This window comes from Olea europaea, chromosome 3 (assembly GCF_002742605.1).
Source record: "Olea europaea var. sylvestris chromosome 3, O_europaea_v1, whole genome shotgun sequence".
Taxonomy (NCBI): domain Eukaryota; kingdom Viridiplantae; phylum Streptophyta; class Magnoliopsida; order Lamiales; family Oleaceae; genus Olea; species Olea europaea.
The window spans coordinates 17258712-17285140 of NC_036239.1; the positions used below are offsets into that span (position 1 = coordinate 17258712).

The 26429-nt window shown below is 34.2% G+C and overlaps 3 protein-coding genes across 4 annotated transcripts; 1 reads left to right on the forward strand and 2 right to left on the reverse strand.

The window, feature by feature from the left end:
• Window positions 1–385: 385 nt before the first annotated feature.
• Window positions 386–2562, reverse strand: LOC111387725 (nuclear pore complex protein NUP160-like). The gene is made up of 5 exons (XM_023012313.1): window positions 2389–2562; window positions 1772–2049; window positions 1485–1672; window positions 968–1044; window positions 386–888 (listed from the first exon to the last, which is right to left on the reverse strand). Exons 1-5 carry the CDS (start codon window positions 2543–2545, stop codon window positions 446–448), a joined length of 1143 nt encoding a protein of 380 aa, XP_022868081.1. The 5' UTR covers window positions 2546–2562; the 3' UTR covers window positions 386–445.
• A 2903-nt stretch (window positions 2563–5465) lies between these two features.
• LOC111387733 (nuclear pore complex protein NUP160-like) lies at window positions 5466–14820 on the reverse strand. Of its 2 annotated transcripts, none has more exons than XM_023012326.1 (6): window positions 14486–14820; window positions 12995–13127; window positions 12650–12905; window positions 9156–9216; window positions 6429–6583; window positions 5466–5584 (listed from the first exon to the last, which is right to left on the reverse strand). In XM_023012326.1, exons 1-6 carry the CDS (start codon window positions 14671–14673, stop codon window positions 5481–5483), a joined length of 897 nt encoding a protein of 298 aa, XP_022868094.1. In that variant the 5' UTR covers window positions 14674–14820; the 3' UTR covers window positions 5466–5480. The 2 variants fall into 2 exon arrangements, with proteins under 2 accessions (XP_022868094.1, XP_022868087.1); XM_023012319.1 differs by having other exon boundaries at window positions 6429–6586; window positions 14486–14819.
• Window positions 14821–24046: 9226 nt separating this feature from the next.
• Window positions 24047–25992, forward strand: LOC111387748 (NAC domain-containing protein 35-like). Its single transcript, XM_023012336.1, has 3 exons — window positions 24047–24308; window positions 24556–24824; window positions 25067–25992. The coding sequence occupies exons 1-3, from the start codon at window positions 24107–24109 to the stop codon at window positions 25655–25657; spliced, it is 1062 nt and encodes a 353-aa protein (XP_022868104.1). The 5' UTR covers window positions 24047–24106; the 3' UTR covers window positions 25658–25992.
• Window positions 25993–26429: the final 437 nt, after the last annotated feature.

The window sequence follows — 26429 nt, forward strand, 5'->3', positions numbered from 1 at the left end:
TATAAAACTCATTTTCAACCATAGTTCTCCTAATAAAATAATTTTGCACGTAAACCCAAAACTTACTACTTTTTAACCACAAATCACTTTTTACAATATCTTATTCTCAACAAATTGGCTCAAACAGGGCTTTAATCTTTGCTAAAATGTGCGGTACTATAATGTCAATGCTGCACAAGCACTGCAGAGAACTGTAATTGATAGATTCGAGAAAAGTTTTGAGTTCGTGAGCATTGTGTGCAATTATTTTGCAAAAGAATTAAAAGATTAAGAAAAGAAAGGAAAGGAAGAAAAAAGAAAACCACTGTGGACAACAACATTGCACAAACAATATAGTTGAAACAGTATTCCAATTATAGATAGTTCATTGAGCACAACAGAAAAGAACTATGATTTAATATAGTCTGCACTTAATATCTTCTCTTCTACACATAAATATGGAAAGTCAAATGCTACATACAGAAAATATATGGCAAAGGGAACAAATAGGCCAAGGGAAGAAAATAGAAATAAGAGACAAAGGCAAGAATGGCCACAACACCTTTATTGCACCACGCTCATAAAGAACGATTATGAAACGCCTCAAACAAATATTCTTGCTCTCTTCATCAGGATTTGAAATTATTGCACAATATGCATCATGGTAGTAATTAAGATCCAAAGTGAACTTGAAGACATTTGCCCAAAGTCGGCCCTTTACTGAAGTTACTGATTCCCCAAGGAAATCTTCCCTGGAGCTGCTATCTATAGGACTAAGAGCTTCGTCAACTTGCTCAAGTGCAGCCAGAGCAAATTGGCAAGCAGATTCACTCATATTATATTGTTCAAATATCTGCATCACCCATTGATAATATTGAAGCTTCCATGCTGCAGGCGGGAGAGAACCAGCTGGAAGGAAATACATGAATAAAAAAATAGTACCATCTAAGATCATGAAAAATGAGAGGAAGGTAACAGTTTGACATACTGAAACCAACACTCAGCCATCCTGCTTCATGTGGCAAACTTTGCAAAGCCTGGGAAGCTCCTTCCAGTGATGCAGCTCTGTACAAAAAAACATCAACAGCATAAAAATGTTACTTCCTTATCTTCCATAAATGTAGCTAAAGATAGCAGTTCTAAATTAGAACTCCAGAGAGAGGTTTGTGCAAGGATCAATCTGACAACTGCTTCAGTGAAATTGAAACAAAGACTTCCATAAATAAATAAATAACTTGGATATATACATATATATATATATATATAATTGCTATTCATAACCAGCTAGAATACAAACCAACAGCAATCAGCCCATGCTCAAAAGAAAAGAGCCTGAGAGACGGACATTACAGACGTGAGACAACCAGACAAGATACAGAAAACAAGTCCCAAACAAGAAAATCTTGAATATGGGAGGAAACAAACCACACACAGACTTTTTTTTTTTTGGTTCTCGAATTTGTTTTCTGTTTAATATAGAGTGGATGATGAAAAACCTTGAATACCTGAAAAAGCAGCGAACGGATTCACTGAGTTTCCTGTCTTTAAATGGGCGATACAATCCATTTTGTGTCTGAGCAACAAGACAACATCCAAGAAGATGGAGGAGTGTGGGTAATTTCCCACCCACAACCTGAAGGCTTCCAAATATTTTCTCCTTGTGTGAATATGCATCCACCAAAGTAAGCAGATACTAGATGAAACAAAATCTTGTTTGAGAATCATTCCCAGATTTATTATGTTCAGAGATAAAATAGTATAACGATATTATAGCAAATCAAAAGCAACAAACCTCGGCAGCATTAAACTGGCCATGTCTAAGTAAGACTAGTGCAAGATCAATTGAATGGCTGAAAGATATAGAAGATTCTTTTCCATCTCTTCCCCATATTATCCAGCTAGTGAACTCCCGACTTAAACTAATTAAGCTGCTGGGATTGGAGTGTCTTCTGAAAGAGAGGTGGCCCAGATCTCCAGAGGAACTTTGCATACTTAATAATAGGATAAAAGCTAGAGGAAAATCACACTTCCCAAGCCTCTCATTCCACGACCTTTTATCATCATTGCCATCTGACCATGATCGAAAGTAAAAAGCATCAAACAATTCAATTCTAGATTATAAATCAATCTCAAAAAAAAATGCAAGAAAGTTAAGTAGAATAAACTCCAACTACATGTCCATCAGTGATCAGTCTATGCTGACTTGCTATTCTTTCATATATATATATATAGACACACACACCATGAAGCCGAAAAATAATTAGACCAATAAACTTACAACTAAAGAAACTATGTAATATCTCCATCAATATTTAATGTTTACCAAGATAAGTTGATAAACAATCACATTAATGTCATAAACTGAGAGAAACAGAGAAACTAAACAGCAAGAAGTTTGGATAATCCTACCAATTTGTAAAGATGAAAGTTGAGAACTAAAATCTTCAATTGCAGGAGATTCAGATGGTGTGGTCCCAAAGAAATGGATAATATGCCATTCGGTTAGACTTTCTTGAATCATAGGAATTAACTCAACTTTTACTCTTGAAACATCGTCGTGTGTCATATTAATCTGTATAAGTAAAAAACAAGTTAGAATTTCTCATATAATGCATGAAATAGTCATCTTTAAAGTAAAGAATGAGTTAGAATTTCTTCATATGATAAATCAATGTTCTGAAAACTGCCCAGCCATCAACCAGAAAAAAGTTAAACGGTCGAATGGAGGTCGACCTGGAATCAAAATGATAATAATAAATAAATTTATATACTACATTAAAAAAATTAAATTCAATGGGCCAAACCAATCCATATATCCAAACCCTACTATGAATAAGCCGCTGCCTGTCTTCTTGTCAAATTCATTTTATTTCAAATTTCAACTTTTCGCCACCTCTTGTCTTCTCACATATACAGATATATGATGATATCCAAACCCTACTATGAATATGTGGCTACTTGCCTGCCTGCCTTCTTTTCCAGGTTCATTTAATTTCACCTTCGTGCTGACATGATTTGCTGAATGAATTTCTAGTATATATTCCCTTTAATTTATAGATATTACAAAGCTATATAAGGAAACTATAATTATTCTATACAATGGGAATTAATCCGCGATTCTATGCAATATGATTAGTTTGTAGAACAAAACTAATAAATTTAGCTATAAACAGATCCTCAAATTGATATTAGTGAGTACACAAGCATCAATTTGTGCAGAAGAAAATTATGACGGAGACGAGTCGGAGATTTGGTGAAGATATCTGCAACCTGTTGACTAGTGGAAACATGAGGAAGAGTGATGACTTTGGAATCATAGACATCCCGGATGTAAAGACAGTCCACTTCAATATGTTTTGGAGCGCTCATAGTACATAGGATTAGCCGCATTCCAAATAGTACTAGTGTGGTCACCATGAAGAGATGTAGGCTGAGATTGGAAAACAACAAGTTCCGCAATAAAACCACACAGCCACACAACCTCAGAACATGCAACGAACATGGCATGATATTTAGCCTTAGTTGAGGACTTAGAAATACAGTCTTGTTTCTTACATTTCCAAGAAATGAGAGCATTGCACAAAACGATACACCATCTAGTAGTAAATCGACGAGAATCAGGACAACAAACTCAGTCAGCTTCACTATAAGAGGTGAGCTCAAGATGCATCCCCCAAGGGAAGAACAGATCACAATGAGTAGTTCCAATTAGATATCGAATNATTCAAAAATTGTCATTTTTCTAAAGAAAGCTGACTCAACCCATTGCAGCCACTACACTGCTCATGACCATTGCTCAACCTTACATTTTTTTTTTGGAAAGATAATCAAATATTTATTCAATCTTACAATCTTGAACTCCTTCAATGTCATTACCAATGGACTATTCTGCAATTTTCATTTGAACCAAATGTAAGTCACCCAGAAACATGTGCAGAGCAATAACTATCACATCAATCCATCCCCATCCTCCTTTTTTGTCTTCTAAGGTTAAAAAGCAGATGGCACGCATTATTAGAGAACTTAAAGCACATTTCATTACTTCTATTACAAGCTCATCATTTGGAGAGCTCAAGACAAAAATAAAAATAAATAAAAAATTTTGTGCAATTTAAAATTTGAACAGATGAAATTCTTCAAATCTCAATTTTGAGCAGCAACAGCTGCAACTAAAACTCAAAAAGCAATATAGGATACTTTGCAAATTGTCATTCATTGTCTTAAAGAAGTTGTTCGGCATACTCATTGAAAGAGAACAAGAAGTTTCTATCAAATTTATATAGCATATAATTTTTAAAAATTATATAGCATTTAAAAGCTAGGGATGTGATGAATTCCTAAAGGCGAGGATTCTAAGCATGGGTATACAATCTTTCAGTAGCAAGTGGGCTTGGTTTGTCCAGAGAACAGATTAGCCATTTGTTATTATTTCATAATAGATGACAAGCAAGGAAGCTGGAACAGTTTGTTCAAAAAATATAGTGACAAGTTTTGCCTTTGAAGCTTAGCCTTCCACATATTTTAGATATTTCAAGAACAACCTTCTCACTCCTCAAACCAATCAACCCACTACCTCACTTTCAATCAAGAGGGAGCTTCATTTTATTCAAGTAGTCTATAGGACACAACTCCACGTCTTCACCAATGGTTCCCTTTTCTTGGAATTATAACTTGACAAAAAAGAGAGGAAAGTGGAGTAAATTGCGACCCAAGAAGCATCACATTTTCCTCTACCTAGTTGGGGATAAATTGCCAAAAGAAAGTTGATGGTCGAAATCCACTATTCATACAGTATATGTTCTACATTCTAGACTACTAAAACAGACCCGATTCACACACCTCAGGAGTACATTACCAAGCACGTCCCAAAGTTTGAGGTAGTCTTACTTTTCCAAATCAATCTGGTAGAAATGAAATGAGTTTTGATTCCTAAAGGATGTTAAGTTAGGAAAAATATAAGCACTATGACAGACAAACATATACGTGTAAGGCATCAAGTTTTTAATTTACATGATATCCATATTGAATTCTTTTGTGAGTCATAACATATCTAGTTCCATTCACATAGTGCAAATAACCATGAGCTGGTGTTTTATTTATGACTTCTATGTGACCTATCAAAAAAAAATTATGACTTCTATGTGAAGTGATAACCATCTATAATTACCATAGTCTGCTGTTTTGCATAGTTAGCTGTTAGAGATCATAAAGAAGCATTTCACATAGCAATAGGAAAATCAAATTGCAGATGTACACTAAAAAATTTATATATTACATATAATTGCATGTCAGTGCATGTGCAGATTGAGCTAAAACATTGGTGTTGGGTTATCAGAAAGGGTAAAACTTGAACTTTGCATCACATGGTATTTTCAATGAATAGAAGAAAAAAGAAACAACAAAATAATAAATCGAAATAAACAAAAAGGAAAGAGAATGGGAATATGAACACAAGAATATGTGTAACACATCAATATGAAATTCGATGTTCCATTGTCATTTTAAGAGCCTCCTACCAAGTTCTGTTCATGCAGCATTGCCAGAGGAATTATGCCAGTATCAGTATCAAGGTTAGCTTCTCCCACCCATAGCCTTACAAATGTACCTGAAATTAATATGCAGATGAAACTTCAGAACACAAATAGATGAAAAATTATATTGACTGTAGAAAGCTATTTCCCAAACCAATTTTGCAAAGACCAAGAAAATTAGAGAGCGCCATTATCTTCAATTCAAAAACTAGGTTCATGAAGTACACAGGCCAATCATTACGTCTCCACATTTTCAGATATCTACTTAACCTATTTCCTCCAATACCTCCATAATGAATGGCACAGCAAGTAAATCATACATTTTTATTTTTTTCTTGGAGCCTTTCAAGTATAGTTGACTCAAATGAATAATCTATCAAGACAAAAGAAATTATCAGTTTAAAGACAAAAATGATCTTTTAACACTTAAAGATTTAGTAGAATAATTTTCAACACTTCCTTTTCAATTCAACTTTTAATAATTATAAAGTTAAGGTCTTATTTCCATTTTATACTTATTTAGTAAAACGTGGGGGGACCATTGCCTAACCTACCACCAGCACAAGGTGGATATTCTTTTTCATATCAACTCTACTAAAGGCATTACGATAAGTAGACCAAATTTAACTTAGCCTGTGTAAATTGTTTTATATCTCCCAGTTGATTCAACTATGACTGTAGAATCGCGAAAAAAGATTCATGTAGCTAAATTTTTTTAACTTATGGCAAACAAAGCTTAGTTTGTTGTTATAGACAATCATGTCAAGGCAAGATCTAATAAGTAAACAATATCCTGGCGCATAGATACTAAGTCAAATGCATTTTTATATATTAGAATTTCAAGGATGAGAAAATAAAGTCTAAACAGCAGATTAAATCGCCATAAAATACTAATTCAGAGAAAGACGGTACACTTGCCTGGCAATGTTGAAATTGCCACTGTCTGACTTAAAATTTTACTATGGCTAACAAGGTCCCAAACTCGGAAGCTCCCATCAGAATGAAGCACAAAAAGATGCTTCTTATTAGACAACTCTGATATTACCAAATCCTGTACAGCAGCTACTGTCCGACTCCTTGATGATAATTGACATTAATGGAAAGAAAATAAACAATCAAGTAAGATACAGAAAACCATAGAAATTTAATTCTTTGTCCATACAAACCCATCAATTAATAAATTTCCTCAAATCAATCATTGATAATCAAAAGAAAAAAAAAAGAGTCAGAATTTGAATTGATTTCTATTACTGATTTTTTCTGAGTAATTTTCTAAAATTTGATTGTTATAATGTATAAAGTTTGTCAATCAAGAAAACAAAATTGAGTTTGGTGGTCGTACAACTCCTATTTTATTTATTTTACAGAAGCAATACAGTGGCAGTGTGGAACTAGCCAACAATAAAAACTTGTCCTCATAAATTAAAAAAGAAATGTAACACGCAAGCATAATGAAAATGCATGGCATCAAACGAAAGATGGATCTACAGCTCTACATTGTTGAACTTGTTTCATTGATGGAAACTGATATTTGATTCAATATAGTGCAGGATTGTTTGACCAATCAAAACTAGCTAGATCAAATCCTTGCTTAATTTTTCAAGACAATCCCATAAATTTCACCATCTAATCTTATGGGTTTTTCCCGCCTGTTTTTGGTAGATTTTGCACATTTGAAAGTTTATGTGCAGATCCAACAGTAACCAAACCACATCAAATCTTCGCACAACTGATGTAATGTGAAGACAGTGCATAGTATGATTTTATTCTTTTCAGATAATAAAATAGAATACCAATAATTGGACAAAACAATTAAGGAAGGTAAATGAAGATATGGCAGGAGAGAGGTCAAAGAGGAATTGATTAAGTGCTTAATCGATGGTAAAGCACTAAAACTTCTCCTCCATCACCCTTTATTGCTGTGGAAGCCCCTCAAAAATATATATTGGAAACAAAATTTTCACTTGTAAAGATTTTGAAAATTTGTGAAGTAATATATACAGTTTTGGAGCATGTCTGGTAGAGATTTTTCCAAACTTATAAGATGTTCAAACACCATTTTAATCTACACATTCTATAGGAATCACCACTTTTATATATTATTTATCCACATGTTCACTATGACCCACTGCTTATAATCTAGAAAAAAAATTATCAAACATACACTTCTATTGATTTTTTTTTTTTTTTTTAATTTGTAAGTGGACAAGCTAAAAATATAGACTCGGCCAAATAGCACAAAACATGGTGTATGTGCCTTGTAAAATGAAAACACAATTTCTTCAAACAATAACCTATTATTCAGCTTGTTCTGAAAAAACATTAAGGGCAGCAATAATGAGTTGGCACTAAGGGCTCCCAACGGGGCCAATAACAATGATCATGTCAGCATCCAAGTCTGTTACTTAGACATTGGAGCTTAAACATGTAATCTACGATGTTTGACACCAGTTGCTTAAGCAGGGGGGTAGGGGGGGTAGGGAGAGAGCAACAACACTGTAAAGTAAGTCAGGTTTAAGTTTAACTCTGTCAAAATACCCAAAAGGAAACACTGCAAAGAAATCCATATAAAAAATATTATGTGTTTTAAGCCACTTGATCTAAAAGCTATGAAGCCCATTTTTTCTATGAGAGTAGTATTATATTCTCAGCTATTTTAATAAAATAAATTGCTTGTCTTATTCAAAAGATTTCAACAACGAATATCAAAAATAAAAATTTATAGATTTTATTAAAAATAAAAAGTATAGAACTAAAGTTATACTATATAAATGTATATTGAAGGATTAAAATCTAAGTGTCCATGTCCTTTTTTTTTCAAATCACGTATCGATATATTAGCCATGTCCTTCCAACAAGTATTTAGAGAGTCACATATATATCATTTAAATTGTCTTCAACGCGCTCCCTCATATGTAGCTGAGATTAATTTTTTACCATTAAAACCTAACACTTGCACAATTCATTTATATAGGTGACAACAAAACTTGAACTCAAGACTTTTACCTACTATATACCATGTTGAACCACTTATATAGAAGTTAAAACTTTTAGAGATAGTCCTACATGTATACCAAGATAAATTATCCTCAACAAAGCAGAAGGAAGATACGCAGTTAACCTCGCAAATCAGATTGATATCAAGGATACTTGAGGGTTATGAACTCATGGAATTTGTTTGAAAACTAACTACCATTTTAAATGAGTGCAATATTTGGGCTATGTATATTGTATCTTATGTAAAAGCTTCTCTATAAGGTTGTTTACCTCATGTAATATCAGTCAAACACTTGGGCAAGAATTCAAGATATTAAAATGCATGTCTCTGATACCGCTTGGGTTTGTTAAGAACAGAAATAGGAAAAATGAAATATTAAATATAAATAGAAGAAGCATCAGAAACAAGAATACAGAACTGCATATTATCTAACTTTCACCAATATCGTTAAATATAGCATTAACTCACATCAATGTGTACTTTTATCAGGCGAAAAAATCATTTAAGACAGTTAGTCACCTTACAACAAAGCATAAAAAGTATTAAATGCAACAGAAACACAAAAAAAAAATAATAAAATAAAATCGAAAAAGATATAAGCGGAGTCTTGAGAGACAATATTTATCATCATAACTGAAAACAGATACCTTGACACTATGCCCCACAACCGACCAAAACCAGCATCATCTCGTAGTTCAGAGACAAAACCTAAAAATTAGTTAAAAGGATAAGGAAAGATACTCGAAAGCAACATAACGATAACTTCAAAATGATGCAGAACCGAAAGACGGCTGTGAAGTCAACTTTTTAGCAGTCTAATTAAGTAACCAAGACCACTAATTAATATTTTAACATCAGTTTTTAAAAGCATCATGAATTTATTAAAAAGGAACAAGGACAAGAGGATAAGACCCTCAATCAATAAAGTGAAACTAATTGATGATTAAGAGCATCTCCAAGAGTATCTTATGTTTAAAGAGCATCTTACATTTAAAGAGTCTTCAGAGACTCTCTAATACATCTTACCCACCAAGAGTAATCAAAGAAAATTGTTTAAATTCCTAAGCAGCAAAAGCCCATAAAGAGCTAAAAGCCTAAAAACTTAGTCCTTCCCATAAATGAAATGCCTCTTCTTCCTTCTTTTCAAAACTTCTACTATTCATTTGTCAGAACCAAAAAAGTGCCAACACCACGTACATCCATGCGTCCATCTCACATATCATAACCTCGGTCACAAAATGAACCTTTTTTCTAAAAAAACAAATGTGTTTTTCTCTTAAAAAAAAAAAAAAAATCAAGAGAAAACCAACATATATTAGTGACATGCTCCCCCATCTCACAATATCAGAATGAAACAAGTAGACAATGATTTCCACATCCTTTGTAGAGATCACACACCAGAAAGAAGAACAAAAAAGATGAGGTCTTTTCTTTTGCACTATGTCACAAGTTAGATCATCCTAGAAAAAGTAGTGCAAACACCTTAACCCTGGAAGAAGCACTAGACATCCAAGTCAAAGTAAGCTTGGAGTATCTACAAGTAAGTGAAACTCGATTCACAGGAAAAGATACCAGAGAATTACAATGCTTACGATTTCTTATTTGAACAAAAGGGCCTGAGCAATTACAAATGAGAAAGACAAATCTGAAAGCTTACCATCTCAAGAATAAAACAGAATTGCAAATTTCAAAAAATCGAATTATCATCTGAGAGTATAAGAAATGAGTAACTAAGGCATTCTTCAACTGGGAAAAATTATACAATCTAGGTAAAGATACAGCAAAAGAAATAGAACTCTCCAACCATCCTCACAAAAACAATCTTTCGCACTCCTAGAACCACATCCCACCTAGCAAGATTTATGAAAAAGGAAACCCCTTATAAAACTTAAGGATTCCTAAATGAAAATTTTCGTTCTTTTTTTTGATAAGTAATCATATAATTTTATTAATCAATAGGATAATACGTGGGGGTCTATTATCAAAATAAACAAGAACGAAAAGATATGAAGTTAGGCAACCCTTCTATACGATTAATGGCCGCAGCATTAAACTAATTATACAAAATCCTATAAAACAATTCTCTAATCTGCTCTGTTATTCCTGTTTGGTCTTCAAAATAGTGGTTGTTCCTTTCTCTCCACACACCCTACAATGCATCCCGAAATAAGACTCCACACAAGCCTTCTATCTTTATCTTGAAATTTTCTCCTCCATGCCCACAACGCGTCTTCTATGCACCTAGGCATCGCTCAATCCAAATGTTAGGAAGCTAAAATACCGTTCCACAACCACCGAACACCATCACAATGAATAAACAAATGGTCAATCGTTTCCTCATTTCTCTTACACATATAACACCACTCAGCAACAAAAAAGCCTTTTCTTCAAAGATTGTCCAACGTTAACGTCTGTCCCCTCACAACCGTCCATAATAAGAAAGTCACCCGTGGAGTAATTTACATTACCACACTGTCTTCCAAGGAAATAAACTCTCCACCAGGCCAAATATGGATCTAAAAAAAGAGCGAATTGAAAAAATATCATCCCATGCCAACCTCCACCTGCTATGATCACATTTTCCTACCTAAATATACGCCTCGTGCAAGGAAGTCAAAAATAGTGCATAATCATCCAATTCACAATCCTGTAGTCCCCTCTCAAAAGCAATATTCCAACTATAACTTCCATTATGTATGGCTAATATATCATTCACCATAGCAGACGGTTCCAAAGCAATGCGATGCAAAAAAGGAAACTGTGCCTTTATCAAATGATTTCCACACTAGCAATCATCCCAAAATCTGATATTGTTGCCATTCCCTACCACATATATTGATACCCAACATGTTGTCCCTCCCCCATAAACTGCTAACAACCGCCCTCAAGATGAACTCCAACTTAGTTTCTTATAAGCAAACAAGGTCCGCCCTCCATCCCCTTAGCAGATTTCAAACACCTAACATTTTTCCCGCTTCATTAAGCCCCCTTACATTCCAACTAATTATTTTTGGGATCATCTTAACGCTTTCTCATTCCTCCCAAGCAAACCTTTCTTTGACTCAACCCCCTTGGCATCATAATTTACTGACCATTCGAGCTGCTTAAGTTCACGATCAACCTTTCTTCTTGATTTACCGCCTTGTATACTCATCCCCTATGTCCCCCACTGGCCTTCATTTCCTCAAATAATTGCAAAAGTCTACTTTCAAATTCATCACATGACACTCCAACCAGCTTACTAAAATCCTGAATTTTTTTAAGGACCCAATTTGAAGATGGGGGCTCAACTTCAATCCCATTCACTTTCGTTGTTTCCTCCGCATGACGATACTCCAAAGGATCGCGTGGATATCCCTCTACTTCCTCCACTTGCTCGATATTACTATTGTTCCTCCCTACTTGGCACCATCTTCCCACAACACTATCGCTTTGTCAGTCTCTAATTCCTTTTCTTTACGGGGCTTTGAATGCCTTCTATTATATGTGTTCCCCACCATGGTTCTCAAGCATGTTGCCTTATTCTCTTTCAGTACCGTAGAGACTGATCTATCTGCCAATACATGTCCCGTCTCTTGCTCTTGCTCTTACTCAACTGATAATAGTCCATCAGCCGGTGACATCATGTTCATCATTCCCAATGTGTCCAACTCCAAATTCACCATATTCGGATCCCCTTCGTTAGGCCAAGGTCCCACCTCCCGATCCGCTTCAGTTCCCGAGTTATTATCCTCCTTATCTTCAGGAGTCGAGCGTTCTTCACCACGCCCATCCTGCACTTGTAACAAACCATCTTGGGATCCACTACAGACCCACATTCTACAAGCCCAGGTAATTACCTCACAACATGTCCTAAGAAAAAGCTTGCTCTTAAAAGAAAATCTCCAAAAGCCATTTACCTAACAGAGGCAAGTTTATCATTTTAAGATTACACATTCTTTGCTCCTAATAACAGATCAGATGCTATTAAACAATCTTTCAAACTCCCTCGCTCGCCTCCCATAACATCTCTAGCAACAGGATTCAGAAATTAGTTAACTGAACAAGAAAATTTTAGTAGCTAACCTAGGAAATGAAACATTGTAAAAAATAAAAAAATAATAATAAATAAATTGAAATGAAGAGAAACATTATTATAGACCTGGAGCAATCGGGTCAAGTATGCCAAGTTGGAAACAACTAATAGATCCATCAATCCTTCCGACAACAAGACATCCTGCTCTTGCTGCAACTGCAGTTATTGCTCCATGATGAGGTTCAATTTGTGTGTTATACTCAAGAATATCGTTAGCTGGGAAGAGAGAATAATCATAAATATTTCTTAGTCTTATGAGGTAAGCAACCCCTGAGATTGTCAAGGCATAAAGCACAAATTGATTTCCTGAAGAAAATTTGGCCTGCATAAAAATGAAATAACGGCATAGCCTGGTCATATAGCAGAAGAAACGAAAAGGCAGTAACAGATACAAATTGAGAACTAGCAAACCTCATCTTTGCATATAAAGGCAAAGGGAAAAAGTGCATCAGGAAATATGATTCGGATTCCAATCCTTGGTATTTCTTTATAACTAGAGAGCTCTAAAATCTCGAGCATATTTGATTGAATCTTGCATGTTTTCCTGTAGCAACGTAATCATTGGACGTCAACCATGTGTAATGTAGAAGGAGAGCAACGTACGGAAATATGTATACAAAAATAACAGAAAACTTAAGAAATCAAAGCAATCAATTGATAATGTTCAAAAAGATAAAGCAGTCAATCAATTCCAACAGACTAAGCCAAAAGAGGGTGTGCATAACTAAGCTGGAGTTCACGATATCATCATTGACAATGAATTCAAAGGTGATAGAGTACCATATCCCACCAACATCCTTCTTATCATAACAGACAGAGGCAACTAAAGTTGGTGTCCACAATTTGTTCCCAAACTTGGGTCCATACTGCAATTTCAAATCTACAGGCTTATAAGTAACCCCTAAGTATATTTTTCCCATTGTATGTCTCCCAGTATCAAATCTTAATATAAAATAAAAAGGATTTGGCACGTTTAAAAAGGCCAGATAATTTAAATTCTGATTCAATTGTCAGAGAGATGACTAGCATGATTAGAACTAAAAACCCATAAGTTACACAGAAAAGTGTCAGTAACTATCTGTGCTTGAAATTTTCTTATCAAAAATTTAATGTCCTGCCTAATGAGGAATAGTGTCAGCTGAATCTTGGGTCAAAAATCAACAAAAATGGAGAACTACCCTTCAATTTCCTTTCAGTAATCTTTATACCATTTGAAGTCCTCAAGAAAGGCAGCCTCCTGGTTTAAAAAGACTAGAGTAATAACAAAACTCAGTTCAACATTTCAAGCAAAACCGTGAATCTTGATGAATATGAAACTACAATAAATAAAATATATTAATAATAAACACACAAATAGATGGGGAGACTTCATTCCAGCTCTCTTTCAGTCGCAAGTCTCTTTGCAACCAATCGAAACTCTCCTTTTCCTTCCAAAACAAGAGATTCTCTCGAGTTTATTATATAACAATCCCTTAACAGTTATTCGTTTGGCATGGCTTTTGCTTTAACTTTTGCTTCTTGCAGAAGAGTTTTTAAAGGAAGTCACCTTAATTTTTATTTGTAAAAAGGTTTCTATTCTGGACTTAGAAAGTAACTTTGAACCAACTTCTTTTAACTAGAAGAAGTATTATATAAAATTAGCTAAACAGATTCAAAAGTAGCTTTTGGGTCGTAAAAGCTCTTTTTGAATTCTCAAAACCCAAGCCAAACCGGCACAAAATATAACTAGAGAAAGTTCCAATAAAAATATAAGCTTGGAAAAACAAATAAATAGCCGAGCAAGTAATCCAAAGTCCTTGTAACATAAACATTACTAATAGCAAATATCATAATATCGTGGCAAGTGTATGAATAAACTGACACCTAAAAATGTTCAAGTATACTCGGGAAGTGGGTGCTCACCAGATAAAATAGGTAGGGTGGTCTCCCACGTTACAGAAAGAGGCAAAATCCTTAGCAATTGGGTTGGGAGGAGTAGTGGTAGTAGAATTTGAATTAAAAGGGACAGAAACTTGATGCCACTTGATGGAATCGGTGCTGAATATTGGAACCTCCATCCCCGCCATGCGCCACCCGTTTGTACTCCCCATTGTAGCCACTCCGGTGGGGGGCTCCGATTCTGGGTTTCGGGATGAAAAAATATGAGGGGGTTTTAGTGAGAAACCTTTATGTCGCCACTTGAGGTAATTTTGGATTGCGATTTGCGACTAGAGCTGGCAACTCTGTTCGGAATGGGCCAATTCATGTGGTTCGACGCGGTCCGTATTGAGTTTGTCGATTTGTGGGTGTAGCCCGTTTGGCCCCATTTTTTGGTAATGAAAATAGGTGGAATAATATTTTTTTTTAAATAAGTGGTTAAAAAAAAGGAAAAATTTTTTATTTACATATAATATTATTTTATAGAAGATTGTTTGGTTAAAAATAATAGAAAGAAAAATAGAATATAATGAAATATAATTTAATATGGGCAAATAGGGGCTTATTAGCAATTCAAAATTAAGTGGGTGTTTTCACCCATTTTTAAGGAAAAATGAATTTTAGAATAGTAGATTGATGAAAAATGTGTGAATGAAAAGTTTTTTATTTACGTGTAATATTATTTTAATAAAGAATGTGTAATTGAAAAGAAAAGAGATAAAAATACATTTTGAAGAAAAAAAAGGGAATTAAACGAGGCCTAAAGATAGAGATTAATAAAATCCTAAATTATTGTTAAATTTATTATGCAAATTGAAAATCAAGACATGAAATGTAAAAAAGAAACATTGAACCCTATTTTGTGTGTGTGCGCTTTCATATTTTACTCTACTCGAAATTGACATTTAAAAATTGAACAGAAAATAGATCGATTTCATAAAAAACCATTATCAACCGAAATTGTTGATTTCTTAACTTTCATCAATGAACTTCGTAAAGAATCAGGATCAATTTTAAATTCTAGGGATCTTTCTGTATTTTCAAATAAAGAAGAAGGAAGAATAGATTCAGAAAAATGAACAAAATATTTGAAATATTTTAAAAATAGGATTGAAAGGTTGCACCTTCCTCCGTTTAGAATATCCCTCCGGCCGGTTTTCACTCTTGCTTCAACATGTGTTTACCTCCAATGTTTAGCTCGCAGTGAGTAGCTAGGTCTTCGAGCTTGGCCGAAGGGCTAATTTAAGGTTCTAGCTTGAGTTCTTAGCAGCTGGCAGTGGGGGAAGAAAAAAGGAAAGAAAAGGGCAGAGTTGCTGAAAAATGTTTGGCTAGGGTTTAACATGTAAATTAGACTTAAGTGTGTCGACTATGTATATTTAGACACCTCAACATATGATTTGGGATCGTTGGATAAAAAATGTCACAATGAATTATACTTATTTAGTGCTAGTTTCGATACTTTAAATTCTAATCATATTTGGCCAAACATTTTTTTTATCCAAACATTCTTATGAGACGTACTGACTGAATTATAATTTAAACTCTTCCAAACAAGCATTATTTTAGGTTTAAAACAAATATGTTTATTCTCAGTATTTGAGTAATGTTATTTACAGTCGTCCAATGCCAAAGTCGCTTTATGTGGCATACATGTGACAGTTCATAATTTGATATATTAATGTGATAATTTTTTATTACCTTGTGCAACAAATCACTTATCGCTACATGCATACCACGTAGGACAATTGCGACAGTGAGCGACTGCAAATAACATTATTCGATGCAAAATATTTTGTTTATCCCATAATGTATCTTATAGTGTATTTGTGCTTACGTAGATTTATTTTACTTTTGAAGTACTTATTTGTATGTCAATTATGATTCAAAGTTGTCAATTTTCCAAGGGAACTTTAATTTGGGAAATGCTAGAATACTAGATTCATTCCACCAAGGCCACTATAGGTTTACTTACATGCAGGGGGGCCCACCCAATAAAAAAAAGGCAAAAAAATACCCACGCCTACCTCCCTACATGTGAGTAACCTGTAGTGACCCTGATAAAATGAATCTGGTATTTCAGCATTTTTCCTTTAATTTTACAATTATGCTATGGGTTTAGGCACCCACTTCACAGGCGACTTACAGGATTTCAAAATGAAAATACGTGGCACTTGAAAATACCACCCAAAAAAAAAAGATTAAAATAATGGAATGTGGTGAGAAACCCAATTTGACCCAAGATTTCTCCACATTTTCTCACACCCAAACCGACAGAAGTGGGAGGAATGGGAGGGGAAAAAATAACCATTTTGAGCGAGAAAGAAGTCCGACATCTTTCGGCAGAATTCATGTTGCCCAGCCATAAGGCATAAACCTCCGACGTATTTTCAACTTGAGCCACATTCTTCTCATTTTCTTTAGTGCGGTGCAATTTCTAATTCCAAATTTCTGCTTCATGGGTTAGAAAAATTATGTGGTTTGCAACTGTAGTTGAAGTTTTGAGACTGTTACATGTTGTCATACTTGGTCAATCTACTTGGGCCTATGGCCCACTCAATCCGAACAACGAGGCGCTCTAGCCGAGGTGGTTTGTATGGCCGAGACCCTTCATGCCGAGGCCCATATGTTGAGGCCTGTGAAGATAGTCGAAGCCCTAAAACAGAAGTACTACATGAGTGGCAGAAGCCCCGAATCTGAAGCCGAAGCAAAAGCCTCCGAACCATGAAGGAACATCTTCCATGATCACTTCTCCCAAGATATCTTCTACATAAAGATCTTGTTAGAATGATTGATGGAACGTTTGTCATAAGTATACATATCGAGTCTTGTCATTAGCATCGGGATTCTGCATAAGCAATAAATGCGCAGCAAGTTAGCAAGTTAAGGATGATGCCCGGGATTGGATGTTTGAATTAAAGAGATGATGCCACGTGCCACCTCATCCAATGACTGTCATTTCACATATACCACTATAGATACTTCCATTGTGTAACATTGAAGAACTAATGCAAGAATTAATACAAGAAACCACACTTTACTCTTTCTCTTTCATATTACTTTACAACACAATACGAGTTCATACATATTTACATGCACATTCATGAGCACCGATTGATAATTATTGTACAATCGGATTACGAACATCCCGTCGGATTCCGAACGTTCTCGTCCCGCGTTGTTGAGCTACTTCCACGCCCCCGATCCGTTCGTCCTAAACCGTCCACGTGTCTTAGCTTGTAGGATCTTTGCTCACGTGTGCGCGGATGGGTCCGGCATCTGTTGACAACATTTTTTGGGATCAATAAAGACAATAATTCCATTAACTGTCACTATTGTGCACCTGAATCCTCTTCTAAGTTTGTTTTTCCCCATTTTAGTTTTTATTCGTACTAAAGGAGTGAATTATTTTGTAAAAAATCAAAAGCTACATTTTGAGTTTTCTAATCTATTAGGCCAATCATGGAAAAAGATAATGTTGACGACCGCCACTTCTCTGAAAGCATGGTTCTTGCCCCCACTCCCCCCTTTGAGCTCGTCCATTCGTCAGGTGATCCCTTGATCTCACGTTCGAGTGTTTCCTCGTCGTTTAGGCTTGTGAGTGAGATTTTTTGTTGATTGCAGTCACCTCCGAGGTTCTTCGCACCTGGATAGTACCACTCCACCTTACTGCTTGCGTGGTTCATTTTCCTGCTGAGTTGTGTATTAGTTTCTTTCTTCATGGACAAGGAAATTTTGTTAACCGTGGGGCTTCAGTGGATTTGCATTTTCTTAACTGAACTTTCACATTTCACACATGCTTAAAAAATGAGGAAAGAAAAGTTTGAGGCTGCATGGAAACTCTAGAAATTGATGTGAATTCAGTGCAATAAATATGCACAAGTTTCTGTACTCATAGCAAAATTGATGTGAATTTCCAATTTTCTATTATCTATTTCATTACACCAGAGTAAGGGATTGTTTGATAAGTATTTTTATGTAAAAATGCATTTTAAAATAGTAAATTGATGTGAAATGTGTGATTGAAAAATAATAATTTATGTGTAATATTATTTTAATAAAGAATGTGTGACTAAAAAGAAGAAAGAGAAAAATGCATTTTAAAAAAAATGGCTACCAAATGGGGTCTAAAGAAAATGAGAAGATGTGGTTCAAGTTGAAAATACGCCGGAGGTTTAAGCTTTATAGCCGGGCAACGTGAATTCCGCCGGAAGACGTCGGACTTCTTTCTCGCGCAAAATGGGTTTGTGATTTTCCCCTCTCTGTGTTCCCTCCACTTCTGTCGGTTTGGGTTTGAGAAAATGTGGGGAAATTTTGGGTCAAATTGGGTTCTCACCGCATTCCATTATTTTAGTCCCTTTTTTCTTTTCTTTTTGGCTTTTGGTTGGTATTTTCAACTGCCTGTATTTTTATTTTGAAATCCTGTAAGTTGCCCGTGAAGTGGGTACTTGTACTTAGCATAATTGTTAATTTTATATATAAAAAAATGAACCCAATCAAGTGTACTTTATTGTCAAATGCTTGCACTCTACCCTTCTATAATTTTGAAGTCAAATTTGTGTATGTTCCGTCCTTTTATGACTCTATATATATATATTAGAATAGAGAAAGTAATCTCAACTACTTATTATTTTTTTACTTTAAAATTTAATTCAACATATCACGATAGAAAATACATATATTTTGAAATATTTTTCAATTTTATAGAATAATATTATTTAACATCATTGGTGCTAATAACTATTCTAATAAGTATGTAAGTATCTTAATCGTCATTGGACTTTGCAAAGTGTTACTACTTCGTAACTGAACTTAAAAATATATCCCAATATTTGAGTGATGGATAAATAACACGGTGTATAGGTTAGTGACCATTGAGATATATTTTTAAATTCTATTATAAAATAGTAATTTTGGCAAAGTTAAGTGATCATTGAACTACATTTTTAAGTTTTGGATAGTAAAACTTTCAGTTGAAAACTAATGTCATCCATTTATTTCAAAATGAATATCAGCAAAAGTTATAGTTTTCTTAAATTATAGGTCTCTGATTTTCTGTTTCCTCTTTTTGCCCTTCGTTTTATTTGATTTCTTTATCATGGAGTTCAATTTGACAAATTTAATAACTGAATTTAAATATGTTTCTCAATGATCACTGAATTATGTCAAGTGCTAAACTACTTAACAATCGAACTTAAAAATATATATCAACGATCACTGAACTCATTGAGATACATTTTTAAGTTCAGTTATTAAGTAGTAGCACTTGATATGGTTCGATGATTATTAAGATACATTTTTAAGTTCAATTATTAAGTATTAATACTTGACAATGTTTAGTGGCCATTCAAATGATTAAACCTTCTCTTTTCCATTATTTAAACAAGCAAGCACGTGTAAATATAAGCCTTTAAACAAATTCATTATGGATTAAACAAAATTAATATCGACAATTAAAAGATAAAATCTCAATATACACAAATATATAACGTAAAATTTTCGACTGGTTTGGAAAACTAGTACTGCTACTTTAAGATCGTATTAATTTCTATTATAACTATCGACATTATGTCTAAGAAAAATAATTTATCAACAAAAATTAGTTTTGGAAAAAATTTATCAATAAATAGTATATTATTGATGAAAAAGTTGATAAGAAAATAATAATTAAATATAATAATTTTAATATTAACAGCATAATTTTTTGTCACTAATATAATATAAAAAATCTCAACAACTTTGGCTTGTTGATAGAGTTTTGTCGCTAAGCAAAGTAATAAAGTAAAATCAAATTAAATTAAGGGATAGTTGTAGCTACGATCCTAAACCTTTTATTTTTTGTATACTTTACTCAAATCTTTTACTTCTGCCAATCATAATTCCAAATCTTTCATTTCTTTGCAGCATAAGGATAAATCAAGGTTAGACATTTGACTTTTAATCATTGAAGATGGGAGAGAAAGAGATTTTTTTTTATTTTTAATTTTTAATTAATTATTTGAGACACAATTGTATTTTTATGAAAAAATTTGGATTACTGTTGCAATTGATTCTTTATTCTTTTATTCTTTTTTTGGTTTTATTTAAAGAGATTGGTATATTCATTATTTTATAAGGCTTTACTAAGAAAATGTTGCTTTCCGCCCTTAAAATGTCAACTGGAGAAATTTTCGTCAATCTGAAACGATAGGGAGCATTCTGTAACAAAGGCAAAGACCAAAGGCGTTTTGCACCAATTGTCCATTTTCAAAATTATTCATTTTGACCCTCTTTAAGTGGATTTAACGGCATCTTTAATGGGGATGGAATGACAAGGAGGTTTTTCGCACCTCAAAGGTCATATGGGGGATTTTTTGCCATTCTTAAAGGATGTGGAATATTTTACAATAGGAGCAAAGGTCAAGGGGTTTTGTGCCAATAATCCTTTTCCAAAATCAATAAACCCTTTAGGCAAAAAAAAAAAAAAAAACTAATTTACAAATTTGAATTAAGCCCGCGTTTGGCCTCATTAAATTAAATTTCATTTTTCTCTCTCCCATTTCAATCACACATTTTTCCATAAAATAATATTACACGAAAATCGATTTTTTTCCCGCCATTTTAATTTGAAAAAATGAGGCCAGGGGCTAAATTTCATAGCTTTCATCGCTCATGAACAATAACTCACACTGGGGAAAAAAGAAAAGAAAAAGCACCGATTTTTTTTAACATCCCTTAAACGATGTTACCCAAAAATGATTAAAATCGATGGGAAAAAAAAAAAAAAAAAAAACTCCCAATCTCATCTGGAACTTGACTTCTCAGCTTGTCAAATGGTAATGGTGATTTCTCGTTCATCACCATTGAAGCTCTCTGCACCAACTCATTTCTGGCTGTTGCATTTTATGACACGGTGTTATTACAAAGCTTAGTTTATGTGATTTTGTAATTTTTTTTTTATATGACAGTCATAAATTAGTTTTCTGAAGTGCACTAGTTATTGTAGAATTGAGATTTTCCTCATTTGTGTTTCTATTGTGCTGAGCACTGTTCTAAAAGGCGTAACGCGTGACGAAGCGTGGAGGCCAAGTTATAGGCTAGACGAGTTTAAGCAAGACATAGGCGTAAAAATTCTTTTTCTTATTTTAATATTTTTGTAATTTTTAATCAATCAAAAAATTATTTAATAATTAAAAATAATACCTATCAAACATCTAAAACAGATTTATAGAAAACTTTATACATTTTTTCAAAGTTCTAACAAAAGGATAAGTTTCAATTATAAGTACTAAATAGTAAATAGATAGGAATTTTTGAAAGTTGTCCTTTGTTCAGGGTTTCAAGCAACTGTTTTAAATTTAGGGCAGACAAAATAAAGAATTCATCTTTTCAGTTTTAACTTAAAAAAATTGTAATTAAAAAAAAAAAGATAATAATTTGCGCCTAGGCGCGCATCAGCCTCGTTAACCGCTAAATAAGGCACCAAGCTACTTGGCTTGGTGTTTTCACCGTGCATATTTTATTTATTTTTATTTTTTTTGGGATTCCACATTATACTGCTTTGGTGTTGTGGGTCTTGTGTGATTGTCAAAAAACGTGACTTAGGTATCTTATTAGTTACAATGGACAAATTATTCAACATTCTTCTAATTATTGTCCCATTTTGGGAATGAGATTTCATGGTCTTGCAGGCCACTGGTTTCGTTGCAGTATCGTGATGTCTACGACCGACAATTATTCAAAACTGTAATATTACAGAACAATATGTTCATTGTAACTCTAGGTTTAATCGATAAATATTACATGAAGAATGGTAATATTATACATGTAATATCCAAAAAATTACATTCTCCGTTTCATGAATATTACCAGAAGTATAATTGAATCACAATTGTAGTAGATTATATATTTTCAGCAAAATGACAATCAATATAAATTTCAATTCAACATAAGTGTACGACAAAGTACATTATCAAACAATGATTTGTCATCATTTCAACCACACATTCTTCAATAAAATATTATTACACGCAAATTCAAAACTTTTTTTATTTTTTAACCACGTATTTTTCATCAATACGGTATTTAAAAATGCATTTTAATGAAAATAATGTGACTCAAACAATGGCACAATCATTGTAACTCTGAATGTATATTATTTTGGAATGTTGTGTTGCAATCCGTTAGCAAAATTATTCACATTGTAATGACTTTGTGAATCCCTAAAATCATTGAGATTATTAACCAATAGATTTAAATAGTTAGTTAAATGATTTATTTCCTAAAATAAATTCCAAAGTATTCACATATTCATGCCTTCTTATTAGTATATTAAGTCCCTGTTTGGTATAGATTAAAATTAAATTTTAATCTAAGTTAAAATGACCATAATTTTTAACCACGTATTTTTACTAAAAAATTTAATTTAATCTCCACCAAACAGGAGTTAAGTTCCACCCAGCATTAGCAGGCCCGTGCCTCCGCGTGTTTAATGTAAACCTAGTCAATTACAAAATATAATATTAAGTGAAATGTGGGGACTTAAAAACAAAAGAAATTAATGGAGCTCACGGGTTTCTCTTGACTACGCAGAGTCGCTCCTCCCCCACCCCCAGCTGGCTATATGCATGCTTTGATGCTGCATTTTGTCTTAAAACTAGAAAAATCGAGCATGTTTGTCTACACTTAGAAAATTATAAGTGACTTTTTTTTAAAATGCTACATTTTCCTATTTTTAAAATCACAATATCTACTATAATATATAAAGAATTATATTGTACGTACAAAATTTTTGTATAGATAGGTTGATGCATGCTTGGCATGCATCCATCCCTTGATTTGAATTTCAAAAATTCAAATTAAGGGACAGATCACTGTCAACCTATCTGTACAAGTGCAATAATTGATATATAAATTTAACTGGGTGACATTCTCGAATTATCATTAGAGCGATCTCTACTATACATACTATAAAAATATTACAGTTGCCTCCCGGGGCATAGCTCAACTGGTGAATCAATCAACATTGGCTTGCTTCCAGCGGCAGGGTGGAGAGTTCGATTCCTGGTGAGAACCTGCGGCCAAAAATTTGGTATGGAGCAATCATTGTGGAGGAGGGTCTCTTGTGCGCAGAAGTGTACAGTCAATGGGGGGAACATGTGATCCAGTTGAGGCATAACCCGCGATTTAGCCCCTCCAAGGTTCTAGGGACATGAGTCTTGGAGGTTCAGGATTTAGTCTAGTGTAAGTTGGGATATCTGGATATCAAAAAAATAAAAAATAAAAAATATTACAGTTAAATCACTCTTGTTAAATGGACACAAATTAACTATTAACTTAACTACAAATAAAATGATTACAGTAAGTCATAAATAATATAATTTAAAATAATAAAATGTGAGACTGGAATTAATTAAATAATCTCCAAAGCCACCGCAACAAGACTTTTGACTCTTCTGTTTATATAACGTCCTTTTCTCATCTTTGACAAGTAGGGCTTCACTCCCTATCCCTCCACCGCTACACACCAAATTGCACGAATAAAGGACTGACACGCCAAGCTAAAAAACACTTGCTAATCAGCTTAAATTAAATTAGGGTTACGGTTAGTTCAAGGCATTTTCAGCAGCCATGAATCAAGATGAACATGAACGTGAACGTGAACATGAACATAAACACGAACACGACATGGTCATGCCTGGATTTCGCTTTCACCCCACAGAGGAAGAACTTGTCGAGTTCTACCTTCGCCGGAAGGTTGAGGGCAAACGCTTCAATGTAGAACTCATCACTTTTTTAGACCTTTATAGCTATGATCCTTGGGAACTTCCAGGTATATTTACATTTTTCAATAGCATTCTTTTGGAATTTGCTGACCATTTCTTTTGATCTTTATTTACTTTTCTGTTTTTTTATTCAACCTATAGGAGAATTCACGATTTGGGTAACGGACATAGCTACTTTTTATACCTACTAACTATTAGAGGTTATTTATTGACATTAGCATATAAATCAACTGATTAAAGTATTGAATTTTGTTGGTATTTTTGATAATTTTAGTGTTTCTTCCTGTACCTTAGCCTTGACAGCAATTGGCGAGAAGGAATGTTATTTTTATGTGCCTAGAGATAGAAAGTACAGGAATGGAGATCGGCCTAATCGCGTAACAACTTCAGGCTACTGGAAAGCTACAGGGGCTGATAAAATGATTCGAGGTGAAAACTTCAAGTCTATTGGACTAAAGAAAACCCTGGTTTTCTACTCCGGTAAAGCCCCAAAAGGAATTCGAACTAGTTGGATCATGACTGAATACCGCCTGCCACACCAAGAAACCGAACGTCTACAAAAAGTAAGAATTTCTATGTTAAGAAATTTTTATGAGGTTCTTGATCATCTTAAGTATTATAGGCATTTTCAACATCAAAGCGCTCCAAATCTTATGCAAACTTGTTTGTGTGAACTTCAACTCTCCTATTGAGAGAACGTGAATTCCATAAATTTGTGGGTTTTTTTTTTTTTTGTTTTTTTTTTTTTTTTTTTTTTTTTTTCTCATAATCATTGGTCTGCTTAATTGTCTGTACCTAAATTCAGACAGCAGAAATTTCTCTTTGCCGTGTCTACAAAAGAGCTGGAGTCGAAGGCCACTCTCGATCTCTCCCGACAAGATTACCATCATCTTCCAAATCAGCACAATCTACACCCGAGAAACAAGAAGACTGGACTAATCAAACTATGGAAAGCTTCGAAGCTTATGGAGGATCATCAAATCAAAATGATGAGAAAATGAGTGAAACAAGTGCAAGTAGCAGCACTGATGTTGGGAATTCCCTTGTCCTTGCAAACCATAATACTTATAACGTTAATCCATTAATCCCCATAACCTCTACAGTTCCAATGGAAATAGATGAAAGGATCATGAATTTACGACCTTCTTCTTCATCCCTTTCAACTGATCATCATCTGGTGAATTACTCCCCCCAAGCATCAAACATTGTTCATGGCCAGTACCAGTATCCTAATGATGCTCCTGACTTTCTATCCCACTTTTCTGACTTGAAGCAGCCACAACCGCAGCCTCTAAATGTGCTTCCAGGCTCGATGCAGGACACTTTCTCAGACGGATTATGGGGTTGGAATGCAATTTCATCGGCAAGCAAAGACTACAGCAACCTCTTCAAGTAATTCAATGTGCTGCAAGTAATTACACATACATAGATACCTTTCATTTCATATATGTGTATGACAGTGGCTAATGTGTTAGGTCCCTTTAAAATACTTCTAATCGTTGTTAGTTAAGAACCTAAATCGGGTGATACAATCACGTTGCTCGAGTTGAACGGAGCTCCATTCGTTCAACGTATCGTTGATTTATAAACTTCGTTTGTGGAAAAATCTGACTTGATAGGGTTTTGGGTTCAGTTGGATTATTTTCAAGTCATTGTGCAATAACTATTAATAACTCCTCTTTCAAATCCTGAGTAAGGTTAAGAACCCTAATGGGCTAAAAGAAAATTATTGAGTTTCTTTGTCTATTTACTATGTTACATTTGCTTTTGTAAAGGATTTAGCAATTTTTTTTCTTCATTTGAGAGATAGAGCTTTGTTATGTGTACATAAAAATGCTGCTAAAATTTTCATAGAATACCTGGCGGTTTTTTACTGGACAAAAAAAGATCATAACAGCATCGGTGAGATTTTGATAGTGTTTTAAAAGGCGCGTCTTGGCGTCACCTTGGCGCAATGCATGGCGAAAATGCTGCACATTTTTTAGTGGTCAACAATTGCTGTTGACTGCTAATGTGCGCCTAGCATGATTATGCGTGCCTAGGCGAGCATTATTATCTTCTTCTTCTTCTTCTTCTTCTTTTTTTTTTTTTAATTCTTTTAAGTTAAAACTTAAATGCTGATTTCTCCACTTTGTCTGCCCCTAGATTTAAAATAGCTGCTTGAAGCC